This window comes from Chlorocebus sabaeus, chromosome 4, assembly GCF_047675955.1.
Source record: "Chlorocebus sabaeus isolate Y175 chromosome 4, mChlSab1.0.hap1, whole genome shotgun sequence".
Classification (NCBI taxonomy): domain Eukaryota; kingdom Metazoa; phylum Chordata; class Mammalia; order Primates; family Cercopithecidae; genus Chlorocebus; species Chlorocebus sabaeus.
In genome coordinates, this window is record NC_132907.1 from 56,462,994 (window position 1) to 56,477,454 (window position 14,461).

The 14,461-nt window shown below is 48.5% G+C and overlaps 1 protein-coding gene and 1 long non-coding RNA gene across 4 annotated transcripts in view; one reads left to right on the forward strand and one right to left on the reverse strand.

Moving 5' to 3' along the window:
- The first annotated feature begins 6,470 nt into the window (after positions 1-6,470).
- On the forward strand, positions 6,471-8,248 carry LOC140711585 (uncharacterized). The gene is made up of 2 exons (XR_012092857.1): positions 6,471-7,080; positions 7,930-8,248. It is a non-coding gene; the product is annotated as an uncharacterized lncRNA (long non-coding RNA).
- A 676-nt stretch (positions 8,249-8,924) lies between these two features.
- The window catches only part of EGFLAM (EGF like, fibronectin type III and laminin G domains), a 199,709-nt gene continuing 194,172 nt past the window's right edge, over positions 8,925-14,461 (reverse strand). For all 3 annotated transcript variants that reach the window (XM_007961426.3, XM_007961433.3, XM_007961432.3), the window contains 2 exons: positions 11,386-11,489; positions 8,925-10,564 (listed from right to left, as the gene is read on the reverse strand). In XM_007961426.3, the coding sequence (XP_007959617.3) occupies positions 10,410-10,564; positions 11,386-11,489 (259 nt within the window). In that variant the 3' untranslated portion in view covers positions 8,925-10,409. The remainder of the gene's footprint in view (positions 10,565-11,385; positions 11,490-14,461) is intronic.

The following is a 14,461-nucleotide window of genomic DNA, read 5'->3' on the forward strand; positions in this document are numbered from 1 at the left end:
ACTTAATTGTGAAAAATATGTTAGTATTTAAGTGCAAGGAAGTACATACATATGGCCTGTCCTTTGGGGATTCTCAGTGCATAACTTGTTTCCCAGATGGTAAGTTCTTGAGTCAAGATGTATAACACCCTCAGACCCAGGAACTTTTAAAAAGGATCAGAAAAGAATGATGAAATTATTGGGGGAAAAGATAGAGATGTATGAAAAAAATGTTAAAGGTATTCAATGTCAACTAAAATGTTAGCTTACAAACAAGTTCTTCAAAATGAACTATAATAGCTTGTTTTGAGTGGCTTATAAATTCGATCTTACTAGCCTTCTCCTGGAGTGATCAACAATAAAACTGAATTGAAAATATTCATTGTGCTGGTCCCAGGGAAGTTGAAGTAGCAAGAGATGGCTTGAACTGATTTGTGCTTAAATTGGAGATGATTTTATCCCTGGGTGATGAGTTTCAGATTAGAGATAAGAAAAGCTTTTGAGGATGATCTTGATAAAAACTGTTCAGTGATGGCCAGATGCAGTGGCTCACGCCTGTAATACCAGCACTTTGGGAGGCCGAGGCGGGTGGATCATGAGGTCAGGAGTTTGAGACCAGCCTGGCCAACATGGTGAAACCCCGTCTCTACTAAAAATACAAAAAATTAGCCAGAGGTGGTGGCGCATGCCTGTAATCCCAGCTACTCGGGAGGCTGAGGGAGGCTGAGGCAGGAAAATTGCTTGAACCTGGGAGGTGCAGGTTGCAGTGAGCCTAGATCACACCATTGCACTCCAGTCTGGGTGACAAGAGCAAAACTCCATCTCAAACAAAAAAAAACTTTTAAGTGGAAATAACTTTAAAATGAATGCAACCCCAGTGTATGAACCTCTGTCTCCAAACCTTCAAAAGGTATGAATGTCAAGCTTTAGCTCAAACAAATCTTTCTTCCCCTCCTGCCCTCAGCCTGCCTTAACTCTGCTCGAGGTTGGCCTGTAGAGGCACTTACATAGTCCCCTCACCTACACCATCCTTGGAGTTGTTGCAAGCCAGAGTCTGAAAGCCTTGAGGAAGCAGAGTGTTGAGAATAGATGGACCCTCGTAGTCCTAAATTGCCCAATTACCAGTGCAGGCAACATGCCACCTTCAGAATGGAACCTAGAGTCTAATTTCCTCAATTGCCATTGTCGCTCCCTTCCTTTCCTGTGTTGGCTGAGGCCGGGTTCACACCTTTTCCGAGGCAGCCACTGCACTGCAGGAGGTTTCACAGGCCTGGCTCCCATCCCAGCATCACAACTTACTACCAGGATAACCTTTGGAGAGTTCAATTCAGCCTCTCCCCGTGCCCTCAGCTCTGAAACGTGGCTCTTCATGCCCACCTTTGCAGGACTAGGGAAGATTAGACAGAGTACATCATGTTCCCAACAGAGTGGATGTTTGCTGCCCATGCCTCCTCTTGAGAAACTACAGGAACACCTAAGGCCTTAAAGGTATAAATGCCTCTGCACTTGTTTGGCTGCTCCTTGGGTCATCTCTCCCAGTTACACAGAGAGGAGCTGCGCAGCTCAGGGCCTGCAGAGGAGCCATGGCATCTGTCCCCCCAGAGTGAATGCAGGGGCTTCACTTGGACAACTTCTTCCATCTGCAGGGCCCAGTTGAGGCCTTGCTGGCTCAGAGAAGCCTTCTCCAGCATCGCCAGGCCCTCAGTACTGTGCCTTCCCAGGCCTGCGTGTCCCCACGGCACCAAGCACAATCCTAACGCTTGATCTGGGAATGGGAATTGAACAATGTCTCGGGCTCTTACATCCATGAAGCTTAGTTTAGGATCTGCCACATCTCAGGTGCTTGATCAATATTCTTTAAATGCACCTTGAGAAAAACGTGGTTTAATATGTTTCCCTGGGTGTCAGAAATATGTTATTTTACAGAGCATGATCCTACAGAGGGTGATCCCTTGTGAGATAGTCTTAGAGTGTGTAAGACAAGGGAACCCTGGTTAAGGACAAGGATGGGAGGCTCCCTGTGGTAGATCAAAGCAGCTCCTGCCCCAGATTTGGGCCATCTTGCCTTGTAGTAGATGCTTAAGTATGTATTGAATGCAATTACCTTGTTCTGCCTGGACAGAAATTTACCCTTATCTTCTTACCTCTTTGGTAACAGCAGATGGGAGATAAATGGCCTTTATCCGAAGTGACAACAGGTTAGAGTCCTTCTACCCATTGTCTGTCACCTCTGCCCTCTGCCATCTTCTCCCCAATTTGAACCTTGTTTTCATTTTCTGTGAGTCAGGTTCTCTGTATCCTTCAACTTGCATGGACAACTTGCATGACCAAGTGATCCATTCTGGCCCCCGTCCCTCTTCCCTAAACTGCATATCTGCTTCTCTGGAAGATAGTCTTGGCTCTGATATTTCAGGCATCTACTTTGTGGGCAGGTAAGCCCTGGCATGTTTCTCAGGCCACACCACTGTAGTCTCCTATTCCACCTGGAAATAACACATATTTCCTTATACACAAAACTTTCTTCCCTCAAGCAAGACCTCCTCAAGCATCTGGGCCCACGGTCCAGGCTCATCCAAGCTTATGGCCTTGTCATCAGGAGAATCCTCCCCAGCTTGCCATGAGGACTCTGGCCTGGCTTGCCATGTGCTCATCCCTGGTTCAGTCCTGTGGCTGGACAGAGGTTCTATTCAAAGGACATTTTCACAAGAGTTGGAGAAAGACCAGTCCGTCCAAAAGAGGTGATATCCTGAGTGGACAGAACAAAAAATACTCACTGAAGAAAAACTAGAAAATCAATGGTAAAGAAAAAGAAATCACACAATTTTTTTTTTTTTTTTTTCCGAGACAGAATCTTGCTCTGTCACCCAGGCTGGAGTGCAGTGGTGCGATCTCGGCTCACTGCAACCTCCAACTCCCAGAGTTCAAGCGATTCTCCTGCCTTGGCCTCCCAAGTAGCTGGGACTACATGCTCACGCCACCAAACCCAGCTAATTGTTTGTATTTTTTAGTAGAGACGGGGTTTCACCATGTTGGCCAGGCTGGTCTCAAACTCCTGACCTCATGATCTACCTGCCTCAACCTCCCGAAGTGCTGGGATTACAAGGGTGAGCAACCATGGTAGGCTCACACAATCTTTTTATGCAGCATTAGGTCTTTTCAACATTTTACTTTTTATCCTTTCAGAAATATTTTCCTATGTGAATGTGTGTATATATATGTACATGTCTATTCATATATATGTATATGTGTGCATATATAAAAGGGAATTGTAGATTCTATTTTGGAACTTGAATTTTTATTTCACATATTTTGAAAATCTTTTCATATAAATAGAACACTTCTATGGTACTCTTTCATGGACATATGAAATCCCAATGTATGGATGAACTATTCTGTATTCTGGATATTTTTCTGTATTCATACTTTTCATTAAATAATGGATAACTCTGAAAGTCAAACAAAAGTGTTTGGCATTAGTTTGATATCTGAATTTCATACTAAAAGTCATTGGCACCTTATACACAAAAACACCCAAACCAACTTTTTGATGTGGTCTTTTATGAGTAACTGGCTACCGAAGATTCCGACGCAGAGTTCCATGGCTTCCCTGATCTCTCTTCTAAGATGTGGGCTGCTTGGGGTCATGCTGAGTGACCACTGGAAAGGGCAGCTGCCTGACAATTTCCTCAGTCCCCCTGGGCACCCACACCATCAGCTGTACCCCAGCCTAGGTCCTTAGTCATGGCCAAGGGTCCCTGGACCCCAGGAACACAGGATTTTCAAGAACTATAAATAGGAATTTTAAAATACGGTTATGCTCTCTGAGAATAGAACCCCCCTCATCCTGAGTGTTTGACTCATTGTTTAGGGATGCAGCTGACCGCGGCGTAACCTTTAGTTGGGATAGCACGGGACAGAAGGTGCATTTTAGGAAAACGAACTTGGTTTTTGGGGAGGTATCATCTGGAGGTGGGAGAGACTGAAAGTTAGAGTTGATCAGGATTGTGGTAGGCAGGACTCTACGAAGGCCCCCAAGATGCTTGCGTGGAACTGTGGAAATGATGGATTGTCGCTCCCACGGTTAGGCTACTCATCAATTGACTTGGAGTTAATAGGTGATGATCATGGGCGGGCGACCTATTCAGGAGAGCTCTTATGAGAGGGACTGGGCCCTGCCTAAAGAAAGTCTCCCCTGGCTTTGAAGAAGCAAAGAGCCAATGAGCCTCAGGTGAGACCACAGCCCAAGCGACACCTTGACGCGGAGCTGAGTCCTCTCTATCCTTGATATCCTCACTGGCACTTTGGCCAGGGGCTGGTTTGTGAATAGCGCGTCCTCAGTGAGTGTCAGTGAAATGTGAACCAACCTTGTGTGGGCGAGTGCCTGGAGGGGACAACTACAGCAATCCTTGTGAGGGCCCGTAGGCCATCGGCTCTCCACCCTCCAGCCCCACACCCCCAAAGCCTCCCAACGCACTCCCAGCGGCTCCCGGCTTCCAGGCCAGAGGCAGTCACATGGATAAGGGAAGGGCCCCAGCCCTAGGCACATCCTCTTACCTCTCTAGCCCCATGTGGAGCTGGAGCAGAGACCGCCCGGGCTACCTTCATTTCTGAGGTGGTATGAATGTGGCCTGGACAAGCAATCAGCACATGTTCCACTTTCCACTGTATTAGACAGGGCCCCCCATTTCATTCCGAACCCCACGCCACAGTTGCTCTCTGAACCCCATGTTCAGTGAGAACATGGAATGCTGCCAGCAGGACCTGAGGTCACCACGCAGCGAATCTTGCGACCCCTGCGGCCCCACACCCCTCTCCTCCCACAGCTCTTTTTGCCTCATAGTCCATTTTCTCTGCCTCTGCTTGCTTTTGGCCAATTTCCTAACAGGGCTTTCCTTAGCTAAGCCCCTGGCCTGGTGCCTCTTACTTTTGTTATTAAGTGAGTATAAACGGCAAATTTCTTGAGCCTCCCTGGCCTTCCTTCGAAGAGACATTCCAACTCAAGTCCTCTCCTAGCCAAGTCAGAGCTGTAGCCCCTTGACAGCAGGCCATCCGGGGAGGCCATACCCCCGGGCCGGGCCCTGGCTTAGAGGCGAGCGCTGGGACATCGGGGGAGGCCATGCCACATGCTGGGAAATTTCTATGCCTCTGGACACCATTTGCATCTTGAGCAAAACTGAGAGACAAGATGGATAAAGAGAAAAGAGGAGACCTCCTCCCAAGTGCTCAGACATAATGTTCTCTCTCCTGTCTTTCCAGGAAAGGGCAAGTGCTCCTGGGAGCTATGAACTTTCTAGGACAAAGATGCCTCAGCAAGAGCAAACGGGAAGAAGAGGAGCGGCAGGGGAGGCCTTTCCCGGCTGCCCGCCCTGCTCTTTCAGCTCGTGGCTTGGCCGGGGCGAGGCAGGGGCCCAGGGGAACATGCCCCTGGGCAGAAATAGCTTGCAACCACTCCCCAGGGTTATGGAGGTTATTTGTGGAGATGAAAGCAAAGGAGGGAAGGGAAAAGAATTTAACCCACACCCAATTGCCTGTAGAGGGTCCTGAATCCCACCCCGCTGGACTAGCTCTTTCGCTTCTGCTTTCAGATTTGCTCAACCCAGAGTCCCTGCAACAGAAGGGCTTTGAAAGACGGCAGATTCAGGGCTGTGATGAGAAAATGGCATGCGCTGGCAAGTGGACTCTTGGGACCTGACCTTTGTCTGAATCTCCCTCACTTACATGACTACACTGTTGATGACAGCTAACCCAAGGGAGCCCCGGAATGTCCCTCAACAATGCAGGTGTCCCTGGGCAGACTGCACCTGACCAGAGGTCAGGGTAAGGGCAGAAAAGCTCCATGGCACAGCATCGTTGCTGCGTCCTCGTGGTGGCACCACGGGCCAGTCACCCGGTCTTTCTGGCCAGCGTCCGTCTTCCTAAGTCAAACAGTCCATGCCCATCTGCTCCGGCCATCATAGGAGGAGGACTGTTATGAAGATCAAATATGTGAACATTCTTTGACTGTGAGGTTGCGGTGCGGTTACTCACAGTGCCTAGCCCAGAAGCCAGCTCATGCTGTTGCATTGGATTAGTCATTTTGCTGGCCCGAACATAGCCACCTGTAAGCTGGAACTTCCTAACGGCAGCCTCTCACTTCCACAGGACCCACCAGCTTAAATGCCGGCAGCCCTGGGACTTCTGGCCTCACAATGGTTGAGGCAGGGCTGCTTACATTTTCCCTTCTCTGTTTAGCGTGTGCCGGATAAGTCCCCAGATAGGATACCGTCGGACGACCCACATCTCCGTGTTGAGAAATAATGTGGGAGTGGGCTAAAGCTGTAAGACCCCTGATTTCAGATTCTAATTTTGATTTCATGCTGGCAGCTCTCTCCCCACTGCAGGGAGAAAGTGCTGGTGAATGTCGTCCCGCCTTTGATAAGCTAATCTTACCCCCTTCTCAGCTAAGGGTCTGGGCGGTGGTGGGTGTGCCCGGACTGACCCCCAGCTCCAAGGGCAACTACTGTGCGTTCCTGGACTGGGCAGAAGCTGGAAGAGGCAGGGAGGAGGTGGGAAGCAGCTCACGCCTTGTCCAGGCTCCTCTCCTAAAGTATTGTCTTTCCACTTGGAGCTGGAATTCTCTGCCTTTATTTTCCTGCAGCTGGGCCTCTGCAGGCTGCCCCTGGGTCATTCCCTCCCAGGAAGAAGGGCATTCTGGGGTGGGGGTTGCTGTCGGAGCTCAGAGGGGCTGGGGGCCCCTCCTACTGCCTATTCTTCCTCCTTTGGGAACTCACAGTGCTAAAAACAAGCTTTCTGAGAACCATGTTTTTCTGGGTTAAAGGTGAAAAATGCAGCGTTTCCTCCAAGTGGAAAGCCCTGGGCCTGCCAGCTCCAGCTCCGGGCGCTTTTCCGAGCTCCTTCCTCCCACACAGGGAGGAGGCGGCAGCTCCTGCAGGGCCAGTGGAGGAGGTGGGCAGGGAGGAAAGAGAGGGGGCAGCAGCAGGAAAGCGACAGTGCCCGTGCCAGCAGGGCAGTCTGTGTGTGGACACCAGCCGGCCTGTTTGTGTTGGAGGGGCCTGGAGACGGGAACGGGACTGTGTCAGGAAATGAAAGACAAATACCAGGGTAGGAGAGCGGGGTGGCCTTCAGGGCGGCGGGGTGGCCTTCAGGGCGGCAGGCAGGCCGTGGGAGCTGCCTGGGCAGCCGCAGGAGGGGACACAGAAGACACCATAGACCTTCCTGAGAGAAATCCTGAGGTGGGGTCTCCAGGAACATGGAGGGTTAGGGAAGTCCATCTTAATAGGAAAAGCAAGGACATCCTCAGCCCACACTTGGTCACCCTTGCTTCGAACATCCTGAAAAGCTTTTCTCCCACAATCAGGATCCCGTGCCCCACTCTATCCTTCCTTCCTAGGACAGGGACTGCTGTTAGCCTCTGAGCTCCCTGGCGACACCCCAGACCTTTCTCTTCAGCCAAGAGCCTGGCCAGCCTTCTCCAACATGCTCTCCCCACAGCGGCTACCCAAAATCCAGGCACAGATCCCATCTCCCGGCAGGTCCAGTCCCTCCTCCTCAGAACAGCAACAGGGCCAGCTGCCAAGTGTCAGGGAGCAGGTGGAAGGAGGGCAAGGAGAAGAGAGGATACCACAATGCGAGGGGGAGGGCAGGTGCTGCTCCCATCAGACCTGGACTGGACTGGCTGGGCACTGAGAACATCACGGACCTTGCCTCCAGCCCCAAGGGTTAGAGAAGGTCAGAAAAGAGCTATGGCCAGGGGGTCACGGCATCCCTACTGCGCTCTGTCGTGAATGACACAGGACTTGCTGGGGTGGACCGATTGCATCAGCAGTGATGCTTTCCTACTGCTCCTGAGTCCATGCCCACTGCCAGGCAGCTTCGTAGTTCTCTCATGCTGGAGAAGAGCCCATATGTCACGTGGGGGCTGGCCCATTTCTTCCTCTCTTGAATCCACAGATGACTGGGGTGTGGCAGTGCCAAGCCGAGGCCGTGAAAGGTCTTCCACCTTTACTCTCATGCTTGTGCCCTCCCCCATCATCAGGACAAGGGCATGCTCAGGCCAGCCCATTGGCCCAGGAGGAGGACAAGACACACATGGAGCAGACACAAGCTACCTCATCAATCCAGCCAAGGCTATCCTGAATTAGCAACCCTGACACGTGTGAGCAAGTCCAACCGACACCAGAAGATCCCACCTAGTCAAGCCCAGCCAAGACTGGCAGAGCTGCCAAGCTGACCACTCAAGGCGCGTGAGAAATAAACATTCATTGCTGTATGCCATTGCAGTTTTGTGATTTTTGTTATGCAGCATTATTGTGGCCATGACAACAGATACACATAGAGAGAAAACTGGACACCCAGGAGCCCACATGGGATACACTGTCTCTTACTCTGTCCTCTGAGCCCAAGCCTCCCAGGTCACCAGCTCCTCTGGGGTCCCTCCACTCTGCTGCTCTCTCACCTGTTAGATCCCTACTCCCCTGACCCTGTCATCACGTCACTCTTCTCCCCTTTGCCTCATCTGCTTCCCAGCCAGAGGCAGGTGGTTCTACTCCCAGGCCTGCATCCCTGGGACATTGCATTTTTCTCTGGATAACACTTTCATGGAACAACAACTCATCAGCAACAGTTCTTCTAGCTTCAATTCAGCTGAAGATTTTGCTAAGATCACAATGATATTTATGGCTGGAGGGAATCCATCAAAATGGGCCATAAAAGCAACTCCATGACATCTTGGGAAGCACTGGTCCCAACAGTATCAAAGGAAGAGGTGTTGAGGCGAGGGTGTCTGGGAGGTGAAGGACCCGCTTTCTACCACGTGGCCTTTCTCTGGATTGCACTCATGTAAGGTTATGTGTCTAGGAGTGGATGATGATGATTACCATGATTCCTCTGGGAGAAAGGATCCTGGCCATCAAAGCTTCCCAAAGACAGGAGACTGGGGCACAAAGTGGACCTCTCTAGTTTATTCATCTTTTATGATTACATCATGTGCTTAAAACTGCCTTGCACAAACCCCAAGTCTTGGCGAATGAATGCTGCACAAACAAAAGTAGAGTCAAGACTGGGACTAATTATAGGCTCTTGCATAAGTTAGATCATATTTCCCCCCTCTCTGGGGGCAGTGTTCATCTCACCTTTCCCTTAGTAAGTCCGTCATGGGGATCTGCCAGTGAACCAGCTGTCTCTGGGGTTAAGTGCATGCGTAGCGAAGGGGCACAGCTCATGGTACAGAAGGAAGAAGTCCTGTTTCTCTGGTTCTCACCCAGATGCTCAGACCATCCTGACAGCATGTCCCCCGACCCCTGCACAGCCTTAGAAACACTGATTGTATTAGTGTCCATTAGTATGGACCTGACCTCTGCAAAATCAGTAACACCTCCATAAGTGAATGAATGAATGAGTAAGTTCTAGCTTTGTCCCCTTTATTCAAGTTTACTACAGATATTCCCCCTCTCTTAAAGCAAAAATGACAGTGACCTACCTCAGTAACACATGTTCCTTTTAATCTGCTTATCTTGGAAAGCTTCATATTCATCCCCTTGAGCCGTTGACATTTACCAAAAGAGGATGGTCAGCTCCCCAAGTCGCCCACCCAAGTTACCTATCCATTCCACTGACAGCACAAACGGCCCAAACAAGTCTCTTTTGGGAGAAGTTTTTAGGAAAGGTGTGCAAGAATTCAGGGTCATCCACCCAAACTTCCAAAAGTATACTGTGTGGACAGTCTGCAGCTATAAAAATATACGCATACAAAAGTACAGCTACAAAATCATGGGGCTCAGCTCCTTAACTCTGCATTATAAAAAGTAGGAATTTCACATTCGAGGTAAGCTCTGGGGAAGGGGGCCGCATTATGATTATGATTCTGTGTTTGGTCTCCTTCCATCTTTATTTTCATGGACTAGTCAGAACACAGTGAGCCAGCCAGTGAGGAGTGGAAGGGGTTAATCCGAACAATCCACGGGTCAAGGTGGGAAATGTGAAGTTCAAGGGCACACAGTCATTCTGCTGTCAGGAAGAGTGTCATGAGTCAGGGAAGGAGAGAAGTATTTTAATACTGCCCTGGGGGTTTCTTTCTCTCCCTCTCTCTCTTTAATGTACCATGAATCACAACACAGTCATTGAGCTACAGCAGACAGGCTCTGGAATTTGCATTGATGTGTGATCTCTGGCAGCCGCTACATATTCAATGGACAAGGTCCGATGCTTCCTACACAGGGAATTCTGCTGGGTCAGCTCGCGGAGTGTCAGCAGGAAAGGCCGCCCAGGGATGCCTGTCTTGGTTCTCAGTTTCTCATCAGTGTGTACTTTCTTTTTGGTGAGAGGAAACACACCTGGTCCCTGGGCCTCTGCATATAGCATCAGGCAGGATCTCAGGGCCCCTGGGATTCTCAGAATAGAAGGCTCTATCCCTTGGGCAAGGCCAGCTGGTGTTACTTGGCTCCGCAAGTGTTGATGTTTTTCCCATCCGCGGCATCTTCCACGAGGGCAATGTGGTAATCGGTGGACAGGGTGAAGTGAGAGATACAGCCCACAAGCCCTCTCATATATTGCCTGTTAGTGTGCAGAGCAATTTCCTTCATTCCACCTGCCAGGAAGCAAGAGGGAGATGAGGTGAGCCAAAGGGCAGGTGTCAGCAGGGCAAGGTCGGGGTTCTGCTTTGGGGCACTTGAATGTCTGCTCATCAAGGCATCCCTTGATTCATAGGATACGTGAGGGCTATGGGCCCCTTGAGCTGCTCGGTACCTCATTTCTCACTATTTTATAATAATCCTTGAAGGAATAGATTGACTTGGATCAGTTTGGTACACAATCAAAAGCTGTAAATTCATTCCTCATGTGTGATTTCTGGCCCAACTGACCACTTTGAGACCAAATAGTGTCTAGTAAATTTTGAAGTGTGGTATACTGTCAACAGAATGCAACGTGTAGTTAGAAGTGATGTCATCTTAAACCAAAAGAAATGCACTAATGTTGAATGCTTTCAATAGAAAATATCATATAGATAAAAATAGCTTTTCATTTTTATGCATCTGCACTAGTGAATTAATCCTAATAAGCCATTTACAGAAATACTAGTCATTCTATTCTGCAAGGAGAAAGAAAGACAGGTCCTGTTCTGTCAGAGAGAATTCATGGAGCTATATTTAGCAGATTCCTGTTCTATAAACAAGAAAAGCCTGGTTTTCCTGGTGGATCTGTCCAAAGCATAAAAGCATCGAAGGGAGCCCTTCCTGCCCCCTCAGCCATGAGTCAGCTGTTCAGAAAATGAAAGAACGGAATATCTGGAGGGCTTCCTGATTTTCAGGTATTTGATCCAGCCAAGCGCGCAGCCTTGGCACAGCAAATGGAAGACTAATAAGAAAAGCACTGGCCTAAGTTAGCTTTGGTCGAGGGTCGATCACTTACCCACATACAGAGCTCCATTGATGTTAAGCTGCCGCATCATGCCTGGGGATTTGCCCGTTCTGGCTCCATAGTCATCCACGGTTATCTTTCCTGACTGGCCATCTCTGCAAAACACCGGCATTTTTGGAGTTCGTTCAATCATTCATTCATTTCAATATAAATGTATTAAAGGGACCCTCTATGTGCCAGGCACTGTGCTAAATAAATGATGGGGCTGCAGAAATCAAAGCAAAAGGCAAATTTGTGGCCCTCAGCAGCCTGCGGTCTACTGAGGAAGACAAAAAGTCAAACTGTGAATGACAACACAGTGCCAGCACTCCGCCACGAAGACCACAGGGTGCTGTGGAATTCCACCAGAGGAGCGGCACCTAACTTAGACTAGGGAGAGGACAGTTATTAGACAGATGGTCAGAAAAAGCTGCCCACAGGAGATTCTGGCCAAAATGAGTCTTGTAGCCCAGGTAGGTTAAGTCAAGTGAAGGAGAAGGTTATGCAAACAGAGGAAGCAACAACAGCAAAGAGAAAGAGCAGGGGTTAGCGCAGATGGAACTCACAAAACACTGGGACTGGGAAAGAGGAAGCCCCAAGCAAATGGTCAACCACTCGTAAGGAGTTGAGAATTTATCCTGAAGGTGACAGTGGGCCAGGGAAAACCTTTCAGGTGAAGCGCAGGGGAGGAGAGCTGGTGGCGAGGCATGGGAAGCCATAGGGAGCTGGGATTCTAAGTACAATGAGAAGCCAACGAAGCAGTTTTTGTAGGTAGAGGATCATTCTATGGGAAGACTGGCTTGGAAGTTTCTAAAGGACCCACAGAGCCCTAAAGTGACTCTGAAGACAGGAAAAGGGAGGTGTTCATTGGTGGCAAGGGCTTTGCAGTTTTCAAAGCTATTTTTTAAACCTATCCAGCCCCATGAGCCTTCTTCGAGCAAATACATTTGCTTCTATAGCACTGGGGGGTGGACTCACTCAGGCCTCACTTCTTGATAGCACCTCCTCTGGAGCTTTAGAGAACTTTCTGTTGTTCTGTCCCCGTCTTTGAGACCACAAACTTCCCATTTGGGAAGTGCTTTCTTAGAATCCTGTATCTGAATGCTGTGACAGGCAGTACCCGCAACAGCTTGCTTTGCTTGCCCTGCCTTTTAAAAGAAATGGCATCTTCGATTTGAAAAAATGCGGCATCACCTTCTAACATAATAACATGCTTCTTTATCATGTTTATTATATATTGTCTGTTGCTTACCATTATAATGCAAGACCATGAGGCAAGGATGTTAATTTTCTTCAGTGAGGTGTCTCCTACGCCTGGAATAATATAAGGCTCATCCCAGAAGATGAATGAACAAGGGAATCTGTGGAGCTTCAGTGTCCTCACCTGAGATGGGAATAGCTATGCCCATCTCCCAAGATTATTGTGGAGATCAGATGTTATGTGCACAAAGCACAGGGCATGATACCTAATACATATCTTGCTCTATAAAGACTGGTAGAGGAATGTGTTGCTATTGTTATCAATATCATTATCATATCATCATTTTTATCCATAAAATGAAGATTATAAAACCTAAGTTGCTGTGAATATTAACTGAGACAAAGTATGAAAAGTACCTGGCACCTGGAGATGTTTAATAAACTGGAATTTATTTTCTCTTTTCTGCTGGGATTAATGCCTGCAAGACCAGGATTCCCCAGAGCAAGACAGGGTCCAAAGCAAGGCCCCCTGGGCAATCTCCTTTTCACTGACACTTCTCTCTCTAACCCTGGAGCCTGCCACAGAGAATTAAGGCATCCAGTCAATCCTTCTTACCATAATTGATATCCATGGCCTTAACCCAGTTCCCCCTGATATCTGTTGTATCCTCCCTTCTAGGCCTGCCTGCTCACAACTCTCGGCATCTGCTGGAATCCTCCCATTCACCCAGTTCTGGGCTCAACTCCTTCTGTTCAGCCTCATTGTCACCTAAGACCCACCAGGAGACGTATCCATCATGCCAATAGGAAAAGCCAAGTCTGCTGAGTCATCTGCATGGTGCCCAGCTTGACAAACTGACATGTGAAATTCTTCCACTGCTTTATCCCTCCCAAACATCTGAAATCCTAGCTTTGGGTGGGTTTCATCATGGGGTGGGAAGGAAAGGGCTTTGAGCTGGGATTCTAATCTTGGCTTTTCCCACAAACAGTTGTACAGTCTAGGGGAAGATCATTTAACATCAGTTTCCTTAGATGTCTAGGAAGCGCCTGGTATCCTCACCAGTGTGTCATCTTAATATACATAATCAAACCCCATCAACAACTGTGAAGGTTTAAAAATTATTCCACAATGTGTGAGTATTCTACCAATGGTCTCCACCCAAGGAAAGTGGGAGAAGGGTGCTGTTTCCTGATGTTCCCAGGGTGGGGATTTGTAGGGATCAAGTGTAGTTAGAGGTAAAAAGCTCAAGCATTTCATAGTCCTTTAGATGTTTCCGGCCAAGCCCCTTTAAAGATGGGTAAGAGGGAGAAATAAAGAAGTTAGAAGCCATAGAGTTCGGAGTATTTTGGAGTTAATTTTTGACTTGTAGTCTAGAAACTATTCGAAATCCAAGCATGTGGATATTCATGATGGGAAAACATTTCTTTTTTCAGAAAGTTAGAGTTGGGACTTCATCAAAATCACCCTCTGTCTCAAGGGCTTTCTAGGCCACCTGGGAAGCTGAGAGGCACAGATTTGCCTCTGTATCCCCATTTCCTCTAGGGTTTCAAAGGCAGGCCCAGTAACCAGGGTTGGGGGCCCAGCGAAGCTCTCCCCATCGCAGCCTACATGGGAGCTGAGTAGGAAAGTAGCCATGGTGGGCACCATGTTTCCCAGGCCTCACTCATGACTTTACCCACTGGCTGCCCCAGAAACGGTTATGATAAATTCTCAGGGAACCCCAACCAGAGCCTCGATTCAGCTTGTTTTCTCCTGGGACCTTCATGTAACATGTGGGATTGACATTTCTAAGTTTCAGCCTGCTATTTGGTTTCTGAAAATATGTTGTTAGAAATATGGACAAGGGTAATAATAGTAAAACTATTATACAAAGAAGAGCAAAGGAAT